This window comes from Sapajus apella, unplaced genomic scaffold (assembly GCF_009761245.1).
Source record: "Sapajus apella isolate SASKATOON/1434 unplaced genomic scaffold, GSC_monkey_1.0 scaffold28, whole genome shotgun sequence".
NCBI lineage: Eukaryota > Metazoa > Chordata > Mammalia > Primates > Cebidae > Sapajus > Sapajus apella.
This window is the reverse complement of record NW_022436968.1, coordinates 16,866-29,025: the sequence shown is the minus strand read 5'-3', so window position 1 is coordinate 29,025 and position 12,160 is coordinate 16,866. Positions and strand designations below refer to the sequence as shown.

Below are 12,160 nucleotides of genomic sequence, written 5' to 3'. Positions count from 1 at the left end.
TTTTTTTTTTTTTACAGATTCAATGGAAAGTCATTAAAATATCTTCTCTATACATTGATTTATCAGCAATATTTGTATGATTAGTATTCTATGCACACCTTATCCATTGATATAGCTAATACAGATGTACCTTTATTTTCTAGAACATTGGCTTTAACAATTTTTTTAAGCAGCAGAATACTTTTTTTCAAAGAGGATCTTATCATAAGATGCAATATAAAAAAGAAAAGTGAGACCTGCTCTGTTGAAGTAGAGGCTGGTGGCTGAAGCAGGCAAAAACTTCTGCCAGCTCAACCCAGGCTGCCTATAAGGGACAATAGATCAAAAGCCACTGTCCCTGAAGAGGCCAGTATCTAAAGCTAACTCCTTAAATAGAAGATTCTTTAACCACTTGTGTCATAAATCTGTAACAGTAACAGATTCTTTTACTTGATGGTTAAATATAGAAATAGCTTTAAAATCTGCCATCTATCTCTCCTTCCATTAAGAGATTAAAACTTCTCACTTTTCTCTGAGGACTAATGTTAGAAAGCATTGTAAATAATCATTAGCATTTAAAAAGTATTTTATTCCAAAAAGTAGGTTATATCAACTGAAGGAAAATCTTGCTTGTGTGACACAGTAAGCACCAAAGGCAGAAGACTTAGGGACTAGTTTCAGCACTCCTCTTAACTGGATTAATTAGCATATAGTATGTTGATACAGGAGTTACATAAAAAGGGGGAACATGATCATGATTTCTACTATCAAATATTTTGCTTAATACCACAGTCATAAACACACACATATGTATAGAAAGGGGACATCCATCACTCACCCTTATTGGGACCAATATAGTTAAGAGGCAGTTAACTACCTTGGTTAAGCCATTTAATTAACATTCTCTAATATGTCACTTACCTTGTTAATAAAACGAAGTGGCTGGAATTACTACTGGATTTCAAACGTTTCTGGTCACAACTCAAAGTAGAAAATACATTTTAAACATTGACTAAGGACATAAATATGCATATAAAATTTTAAAATTTCATGAAATAATACTTGCCTTTATACTACGCTTTGCAGCCTACTACGTTCTATTCCTTCTTACTGCATCTTATTAACAAAATACTGGTCATGACCCACTAAATTGGTTATCTCTACCATGATTGTGACCCATACTTTGGAAAACTAAATTGATCATCTCTATGGCCCTTTTGTGTCTAAAATTATGAAATTCTAACATCGAGATTTGTGACTGACATCACAGAAATCTCCAGAATGTGAAGCATATGGTAGATGCTCAATTATCATTTAATTGTCTTTTACTGTGTCAAGGAAATTATTTGAATATTTAAGTTAACCCAAGTAATTTTAGATTTTTATTTTTTTTTATAATGTTTTGGATTTTGAGTTTTTTTTTTTTGACACAGGGTCTCACTCTGTTTCCCAGGTTGGAGCGCAGTGGGGCTATCACAGCTCACTGCAGCCTTGACCTCTTGGGCTCAAGCGGTTCTTCCACCTCAGCCTCCTGAGTAGCTGGGACCACAGGCACATAGCACCATGCCCAGCTAATTTTTATATGTTTTGTAAAGATGGGTCTCACTATGTTTCCCAGGTTAGTTTCAAACTCCTGGGTTCAAGTAATCCTCCCATCTCAGCCTCCTAAAGTGCTAAGATTTTAGGCATGAGCCACTGTGTCCAGCCTACTTAAAGTATTTAAGGTGCAAAGTACTTAAGGTGCCAATTCCTTCAAGAAGTCTTCCCTGATTCCTCTGAATTCCTAGAGTACATCATTTGTGTCTTTCTTATGTCATATTAAAAGATGATACACATAAATCATATAGTAAATGCTCAACAAAAAAAAACATAAATTAAGCAATAGATACTGCTGTAAGTATCCAACATATAGTAATCTATTTCTTCCTAATACTATATGGTTAAAATATAGATGGGGAAACTGAGACTTAGGAAGGTCATTGAAGCAATGACCGAGTGACAGAGGCAGGTACTCTGAATCCAAGACCAGTTACCTACCCATTAAGTACACTGATCCCAGTAAGAATTAGTGATAGACAACCACCTTCTAATTTTATTACAGTATATGTATGCACATACACACAAACATATATCTAATCTTACTGTTTAAACAGGCAAAATATTTAATAGTAGAGATCATGTTCTCCTTTTCTATGTAACTGCTATATCACATTCTATATGCTTAGAACAACAATTAAATGAAATACCATGTGTGCATGTGTCTATGTGTCTATTACATAAACACAAAATTTCATAGGTAGACTTGGATTGTTTTCATTTCATCCTTATTCTAACAGAACTTAAAACTATCATATTTGAAGACTAACTCCCTCTTAATATGCACAAATAAGATGTCCATAAGACTACCTGAAATATTTATTATGATTCTTCCATATTGTGTTAGGTCTAATAACAAGTGAGACTTGCTGTACCTGTCCTGGAGCTAAATAAGTTGTAGTTTCTTAAGTATTTACCTTTATTTGGTCATGTAAATAGTCAAAATGTGATGGGCTACATGAATTCAAAGCATGACTAATAACCCCAATTTACTCAAAACACAAGTTTTGTGTTTTTTTGTTTTGATAAATGTGACATCTGCAGAAGGGCTGTACTGAAAAATCGTTTGTCATGCTTGTAATCTCTCTACTTTAGGTGGCAGATAATAACCAGGTACATAAAATCTATACTCTCCTCTCTGCCACTTCTATAGGGTAAGCCGAGAGAGGAATACATAGACAACTGAACTCGTGTTGTGTTAACATACTATTGTCATATTATTAAGTGGCTCTTTTAAATGCAGAATTAGAGATGTAATGAGAACTAAAGAATGGGAAACAACAGACATAAATTAAAACAGTTAAATTAGGGGAAGCATCACAAATGAATCTTAAGACAAAGAAAACCTCCTAACCCTCTGGGAGGTTTATAATCTTTAAAATTCTCATCTGATTAATTATCATTAAATAATGAAGAATGTTAACAAAGTCACCATTTAACATGAGTCTAGGCCAGGTGCTTTAGGAGGCCAAGGAAGGCATTTGGCATAAGCCCAGGAGTTTGAGACCAGCCTAAGAAACATAGCGAAACCCCACCTCTACAAAAAATACAAAATTAGCCAGGCACAGAACTGTGCACCTATAGTCTCTCACCTACTTGGTAGGCTAAGGTGGGACGATCGCTTGAAACAATTTATATAGTTTTGGGTTAACTGTGCCCTCTCCAGACAGTTTTGCAATGTATCTTTGTTATTCAACTACATACCAGGAGTACCAAACTGGATGCAATTTTCCAGAGTCCTGACATAGTCAGGATCACTAAGTTTAATTACATGAAGACTATTGGCTTTTTCCATGTTCTTGATCCATTTGTTAGCCTGACCTTGAGGATCTATCATCAGAGGCCACCTTCTTGCATTCCTGAAAAAAAGGAGAAAGATGATGCTGGTCAAGCCATGATTTGTTTCTACACTATTTAATCACGTTCACATCACATGTGGCTTTCTAAAAGTTTTCCCTTTATAGTAATATTTGACCTTTTTAACTTAGGAGAAACTATGTTCTTAAAACAGAGACGTAGATTGAGTGGGCTATCTGAATGGCAACTACAGAAGTCATCCTGCAAAGGTAACACAAGTTCTTACATTTTTTGGAAAATTACAATTTCTAAATGTTAAATTACACTTTTGAAAATCTTTGCTGCTCTTGCTAATTATGTCACAGCGACACCCATCAAGAGGACTGTGTTGTAAATAAGGAAATTCCAGTTCTTCACTAAGCCCTCCCATTAATTAATCATGTGACCTTGGGTAAGTCACTTTGCTTCCGAAGTTTCTACCTGTTATCATTTGTACAATAGGGAAAGAGGTTGGGAATATCACAGCTCCAAAATCTAGACGATTAAAGAAATAATTGCCTAACAAAAAGGTAAAAAGCATAATTTTGTATCATGTAAACTTCATAATATCCAGGGACACTTAAGTGTTAACACAACGGTTGAACCAATCTTTGTTTCCAACACTTGTGTATTTAGTGTCATATATGTAGTTCATTACATATTTGCTTTATGATAAGAACAAGAGCAATACCGCAGGAAGAACCCAGTTTATTTTCTAGGGTATAGTGGAGTTACAGAAGAGCTTATCAGTATCTGCAATTACCATATGACATCCAACCACATAGCTTTCTGTCTTGTGTGAAATGTAGTTGGCAATAAAATTACTATTCTTTTTCCTTCTCTTAGAAGTTTCAATCAACACAAGCCATTATCCTGGCCAATTTTCTAAAGATACTGCCACACCCTTCAAAAGTGAGCAGAGCATGGGAAGTATGACATTCTAATGAAAATAAGTTTCCATATCATGGGCAAACACCATACAAATTAAATAATTCTACAAATTGAAATTCTTTAAGAGATTATTGCTGCACAGAAATACTTGTCCAATAAGTAGCATTTCAAAATCAGAGGAAAGGACTTCTGATGCTAACCAAGATGGGCTAGGCTTTTTACAGCCTATCTTCTTCTCTGATTACATCTAAAAATGTTGAACAAAATACAAAAAGCAATTAAACAGTAAATAAAAGTGAATGGGAGGAAAGTCGTAACTTGAGGAATTATCAGTAATGGGGTAGTGAGCTTTCCAAGGTTTTTTTTTTTTTTTTTTTTCTATTTTCTGGCTTAGTTGGGGAACTGTGCAGCAGGCACAGGTAGCAATAACTCAAAATAGAGAACTGAAAAAAGGACCATCTGTGAGCCAGAAAGTGTGGGCATAAATCCATGTTTTGTTTCATGTTTTGCTTTTTCTCTCTTTATTCTCTTTTGTCTCTACCCCAAGGTTAAACCTACTCACAGGACCGTGTTACGACAGAAGAAACAGTGGTGCAGTTACCTAAAACGCTGAGCAAAAACCTGTCTCTCTGGATAGAAATAAAAAAAAGAGGTCCCTGTTGTGCACAGAAGATGAGAGAAATCTAAGTATTTTTCTCTTTTCTCTTGCCACTTTGCTCCCAGTGTTGGCACGAAACTGTGCAATAGCATGGGAAGAGAAAACCCTGAAAGAACTTCATCACTTTGGCCAGAAAAATGTATTCAAAAAGGTGCCCCTGCGATATGGAAAGTGGGGTGGAGGGTGGGGGAAATTCTGAAGAGGGAAGACCTGAAGCTGTGCATGCATGGAACACATCTAAAGTAGCATATCAGAGGCTTTAAAAAATATCATAAATCCTACTCCATTTAACTCCTGAGTAATGAATGCCGAGAAGTAGATACAAATAGTATAGTGAAGGCTTACAAATCTGAACTGACATTGAAACATCACCCACAGAAGAAAAGCTGAGAGTTGTGATCTAAACTTAATTGAGTCATTTGAGTACTAAAGCAAAAAATCAATCTTGTCCAGAGGATTTTAGCAGGACCCAGAGTCTCATATTCAAAATTTCCAGGATACAATCCAAAATTAACACACAAAGAACAATGATATGGCTAATTCTCAAAGAAACATAGATTTGAAATTGCCAGAAAATAACCTTAAAGCAGGTATTATAACCATGAGATAAAGGTGAACAAATACTAGGAATAGAAGAGAGTTTCTTTCACATGATACAAAGAAGTTACAAAACTTATAGCTAATACCATATATTATAGTAAAAGACTGATTTTCTCTAAGATTAGATAAAAGGCAACAGTGTCAGAGTTCATCAACCCTATTCATCATTATACTGGAAGCCCTTGTCAGTGCAATAAGCTAATAAAAAGAAATAAAAGGCATACAGATTAGAAAGTAATAAGTTAAACTGTCACTAATTGCAGACAGCATGATTGTCTACATATAAAATAACCCAATAAATTTGCATAAAAGGTCCTAGAATAAATGAATTTATGAAGCTACAGGGTAAAAAGTCAGTATTTAAAAATAAACTACTTTCCCAATGAACAACTGAACACAATCTTTTAAGTACCACACAGAAAAAAAGAAATACTGGGTATAAATCTAACAACAAAACACTGATGAAAGAAATCAAAGAACACCTAAGTACATGAAGAAATACACTGTGTTCATATGTTAGAAAACGTGCTAAGTTGTCAATTCTTCTCAAATTGATCTGTAGATTCAATTAGTACCAATAAAAATCCCAGCAAGATCGTGTGTGGTCATTTAAAAATTGATTCTAAAATTTATATTTAGAAGTAACAACTAGACAAAACAATTTTGAAAAAGAAGAGCAAACATGAAAGCTATACTATCTGACTTTGAGACTTAGTATGCTTCAATAATCAAAGAAATACGGTATTTACATCAAGACATATAGGTCAATGGAACAGAGAACTCAGCAAAAAAACCCACATGTATGTGAACCAATTATTTTCAACAAAGATGTAGAGGCGCTTCCTTTCCAGCCCCGACCCCGGCCCTATAGCCACCGAGATGTTGATGCCTAAGAAGAACCGGATTGACATTTATGAACTCCTTTTTAAGGAGGAAGTGAAGGTGGCCGAAAAGGATGTCCTCATGCCTAAGCACCCGGAGCCGGCAGACAAGAACGTGCCTTCATGTCATGAAAGCCCTGCAGTCTCTCAAGTCCCGAGGCTACGTGAAGGAACAGTTGGCCTGGAGGCATTTCTACTGGTGCCTTACCAATGACGGTATCCAGTATCTCCGTGATTACCTTCATCCAGCCCCGGAAATTGTGCCTGCCACCCTACGCTGTAACCGTCCAGAGATGGGCAGGCCTCAGCCTAAAGGTCTGGAGGGTGAGCGGCCTGCAATACTCAAGAGTGGAAGCAGACAGAGATACTAACAGACGGAGTGCTGTGAGCACTGGTGCAGACAAGAAAGGCGAGGCTGGGGCTGGGTCAGCAACTGAATTCCGGTTTAGAGGTGGATTCGACCGTGATGCAGTCAGCCACCTCAGTAAAACTGAAGAGGATTATTTTGCATTGAATAGCCAAAAAACAAAACAAAACAAAACACACACACAAAAAAGATGTAAAGGCAATCTGTTTTTTAAAAAGGATAATGTTTTCAATAAATTGTGCTGGAATAATTGTGTATCTCCACTGTCTCTTTCTCTTCCCTCCACCTGCAACACTCTCTCCCTATATATGTGTGTGTGTGTAGTTACACACAAACAGACGTTTTATTGTTCCATATCTAGTTAATAACTATATCAAACTTATTTTCCCCAGACAATAGTCTTAACATAACATCTTTTTCTATTCAAAGACAGGATGTTTGTGACTTCAGCTAATATCCAATTTTAAAGATTTGGGCTTCCACAGACTAACATATGAGATGAATAAAATTTTAAAGGAGATATTCTTCAGTGTAGATGAAAAGAAAATGGTCGTTTAAAAAAACATACCAACAATTGTGGAAAACTGTATGCAACAAACAGATTTAAATAGCTTCACTCTTTGGATGAATACAAATACTGAATTCAAAATGAACAAGCACTATATTTACTTGCTTACTTTTCCATTATTATTTTGTATTTTTTTTTAAACAAGAAAATGTTTTTCTCCACATAACCTTTCTCTTACTTCCTCCATCAAACATTCTTGAATCTACAAAGGCTTTAAAATCAGTGGTTCCCAAATGGAAACTGAATTTTTATAGCACTCAATGTTCCAAGTTTTGACAGTGTGTATTCTTTTGTTACTGTCTAGAGAGGATTGTTATTTGGTGCTTTTGTGGATTTTTTGAAAATACAGACTTCTAACAGTGAAAATACACATTCACAGCAGTCTTATGGAACACAGATTTTGAATAAAAAGCAGCAGTACATTTCAGAGTTTTGATATTTTCCTTTTTACACACACACATAAATTCATAAAAACAGACAAAGTAATGTGTTATTCCTCTCAGTTATTATTGCTGCTGAATTAAACCTAATATGTCTCTCGCCTATAGAAATGAAAAAACTTACTTTTTAAAAAAGCAGAGTTACATCAAATATAGGTCTGATCTAATGACCAAGATGTTAAACAATCCTAATCCTTTACCCGGGAAATGTTCAGATAACAATATAATTACATTTAATGTTATCACTAACCTTTGAAATTTTAATTAGACAGGGACCTTTAGGTGTCAATCGCCCCAAAAGTTAATTATTTTCTAACTTGCCCAAATTTTATAGATTCTTCCAGTTTTCCTAAATAATCATCTTCACTTAGCTGAGATAATATGTGAAAAGCACTTAGCACAGGATTAGGTCCTCAGTGAGTGCTCAATATTAGATATCATCATTGTCGAGCACTGCACAGGTAAAGAAGATACTTAGCTGATATTTCAAAGTGATCACTCTAAACGTATTTACTGAAAGCTTTCCGTATAAGATTATCAAAATATATTGGAAAAAGAAGCCAAAAATGAAAATTGTTAATATTTTCTTCTTAGTATAGTTGTTACCATAACTTTTTGCTAACATTTCAACATTTTTACAAATGAATAGTAAAGATATAGGGGTTATGAATCATTAACATCAATCGCTATCTCCATCCCTCCCAAAATGTGAGTGTGTTGTCTTGAAAAATAATCACTGAACAGTTTAGGATCTTATATGCATCAACAGTTCCATTTTTTTTGAAATATGCTAGACTCAAATGTAAGGGTATATTAATTTGCTACAAAGTAAGATGCAATTTGGCCTCGGATGATGGATAAAGTAGTTATAGATATCCTGCTAGAAAGAACCATAATATTTGCAAGTCAAAACAATGACTACCACTTCAGTAACTACCAATATGTAGGACATGACCAGCTACATTCACAAGAGCTTGAGAAGAGCTAAAGCTCTTTTCTGAGATAAAAACAGTAACAATAACAAAAGCAGCAAAAATTTGACTATTTTTACGCTTTAGTTAATTGGTTCAGCTAGACAAAAGTCAAAGTAAATGTTAGACTTCCAAAATTTCAGAAATCTCCCACCTGTGTCAATCTGTAAGGTATATTCTAACACTAAACATCAACACAAACTGTCTGCATGCCACATGTTAAGTAATTCAACAATGAGCTTCCATTCTGTGCTTGGTAAAAGGCACTTAAAAATCTGCTACAATCTTAATTTTAGCAGCCAGCTAATACACATATTTATCATTGATCTAGATTATCTAATTTCTTCTTGGATTAATTTAGATTATTGCATCAGAGTACCCAGTATTTTAGTTCCCCAAAGTAAAGCTTTGTAATCTTTTCCTTAAATAGACAAAATAATTAAATTTAACTTTAGCTCCTTGGTCTCTCTATCTACAGTTTATTTTGTGAACTCACAAGAACTATGTGATACAGCTTTTTCTTTTTGCCTTAATTATCAGAAAACTTTGAATTTAATGTTGGGCCCAGCTTTAGGGATTAGCTTGTCTCAAATTCTAACAGTAACCACTCCTTTAACTTCCCCTAGGTGGTCTCATCACATTTTATCTTGTTTTATATTATAATCATATTGCATATACCTCAAATTCTTATAAAACAATTTAGTAAATAAATGCTAAAGAAATCCATATATCAGAATAATTTATTGAAAAACAAATGCGTTCACCAGAGTTTTAATTTGTAAAATGATTTTCATAAATACTACATACATAAAACTTAGGAATAGTCTCCACATTTAGTGTTTACTTCTATTTTAAAAGTTCACATGCCACAACCATTTTTACTTTAAAAAGTACCATCATGTCAGTTACTTTTTCATAGTAACCTAACAACTAGTCAAAATAGTCACGTAACACAGAGGTAGTTATCTGTGCTATTGTTAACATGCTAAAACCCCAAGAAAACTGGCTGAGTGATAAAAGGCTCATGGTAATGTGAACTTGGAAATAACAAGGTTGTCCTCACACTGTGATAGGCTGAAGTCCTTGGTTTCTGGGATGTGAGACCTTGAGGAGAGGGTGAGGCAGACAAGCCTTTAATAATCTCCTAGCCCAGTCTACACAGGATTTCCCTACTAATTAGGCAATTACAGGTATAATGGCTACTAATCCCTATCAGGATAGGACCCAGAAATATACCCATCTAATTTAAAATAGTCCCACACTACAGACTAAGACAGAATTTGGAACATCTGCAGAATCACCATCAATGATGCACTGCTGCACACTTCATTAACCTCTAATAACAAAACCCTGTATTTTATGGGAATGAAAATTTTGGACTTCCCTTACTTAAGGCAGGGTTTTGCTCTATTTGCTAAAAATTAATTTTTAAAAATTAAGTAAAAGTCATCTGGTTGGTTTGTTTACTTATGTGTCTAATACTCAACTATTATTAATAGGAGAAGAAAGTGATTATTCATACTTAATTTCACTAATTAGTGAAGTAATTTTTTAATACTGTAAAAGTTTGCTACCTAAAATTGTTAGAAGGAACACAGATAAATCTACTGATTATTTGATAAACACCATTTGTGAGAACAATTTTTCTTACATTATGATTATCCCATTATCAATGGAAAATGAGTCAGAAGGTAATCCAGCAATATTCCAAGTTCGAATTGTCACAGCTTCTCCCAGGGTACCCATAAGGGAATAATCATCTGAGCAGGGGATATTTCTTCCTTTGCACAAAGTTGTCCACTCCTTAGTTTGGTTCTTTAGAACATACACAGAAAAATAAAGAAATGAGACTGGCGGTTACCAAAAGCATGTTTTGTAATTCTTCCATTTATACTTTATTCATTGATTCAACAAACCACTGTAGAAACTCTACCTCAAAAATGATTTGTGTTTCTCCGATTCTTACTTCAAATAAAATTCTAACTTAGAAGGTCAGCTATGTACTCAACATATTCAATGTTGAGATAAAGTCTAGACTGAGCACTTAAGTCAGAATTTTGTATCTGGAAAAAATAATTACCAATTGTTATTCTAAAGCTTCATTTTCAATGCTATTCCTATCAAACTAACAATGACATTTTTCACAGAATTTGGGAAAAAATATTCTAAAATTCATATGGAACCAACAAAGAGTCTGAATAGACAAAGCCATCCTAAGGAAAAGGAACAAAGCCAGCAGCATTACATTATCTGACTTTGAACTATACTGCAAGGCTCCAATAACCAAAACAGCATGATGCCAGTGCAAAAACAGACACATAGACCAATGGAACAGAATAGAGAGCAGAGAAATAAAGCTGTACACCTACAAGCATCTGATCTTTGACACAGTCTACAAAAATAAGCAATGGGGAAGGGACTCCCTATTCAAGAAATGGTGCTAGGATACCTGGCTAGCCATATGCAGAAGATTGAAATTGGACCCCTTTATTACACCATATACAAAAATCGGCTTAAGATGGATTAAAGACTTCTATGTAAAACCTAAAACTATAAAACCTTAGAAGAAAACCTAGAAAATACCATTCTAGACATAGGTCCTGGTAAAGATTTAATGGCAAGGATGCCAAAAACAATCGCAACAAAACCAAAAAATGACAAATAAGACCAATTTAAACTAAAGAGCTTCTGCACAGCAAAATAAACTATCAGAAGAGTAAAGAGACAACCTACAAAATGGGGAGAAAACATTTGCAAACTGTGCATCTGACAAAGGTCTATATCTAGAATCTATAAGGAACTTAAATTAATAAGGAAAAAAAAAACAACCCCATTAAAAAGTAGGCAAAGGGCATGAACAGACAGACACTTCTCAACAGGAGACATATACGTATCCATAAGGATATGAAAAAATTCTCAACATCACTAATCATTAGAGAAATGTAAATCAAAATCACAATGAGATGCCAACTCACACCAATAAGAATGGCTTTTGCTAAAAGTGAAAAAACAGCAGAAGCTGGTGAGGTTGTGGAGAAACGGGACTGCTTATATACTACTAGTGAGAATATAAATTAGTTCAGCCATTGTGCAGAGCAGTGTAGTGATTTCTCAAAAAACTTAAAACTATTATTCAACCCAACAATCCCGCTACTGGGTATACACCCAAAGGAATAAAAATTGTTCTACTATAAGGACACATGCACGTTGTGATGGTTAATACTGTGTGTCAATTTGATGGGACTGAAGGATGCAAACTATTGGTCCTGGGTATGTCTGTGAGGGTGTTACCAAAGGAGATTAACATTTGAGTCAGTGGGCTGGGAAAGGCAGACCCACACTTAATCTGGGTAGGCACCATCTAATCAGCTGC

At 34.9% G+C, this 12,160-nt stretch overlaps 1 protein-coding gene across 4 annotated transcripts in view; it reads right to left on the bottom strand.

The window, feature by feature from the left end:
- LOC116560993 (dynein heavy chain 7, axonemal) overlaps positions 1 to 12,160 on the bottom strand; it is a 107,691-nt gene that overhangs the window by 83,368 nt on the left and 12,163 nt on the right. For all 4 annotated transcript variants that reach the window (XM_032292579.1, XM_032292577.1, XM_032292578.1 and 1 more), the window contains exons 5-6: positions 10,439 to 10,602; positions 3,280 to 3,434 (exon numbers count right to left, since the gene is read on the bottom strand). In XM_032292579.1, coding sequence (XP_032148470.1) covers positions 3,280 to 3,434; positions 10,439 to 10,602 — 319 coding nt within the window. The remainder of the gene's footprint in view (positions 1 to 3,279; positions 3,435 to 10,438; positions 10,603 to 12,160) is intronic.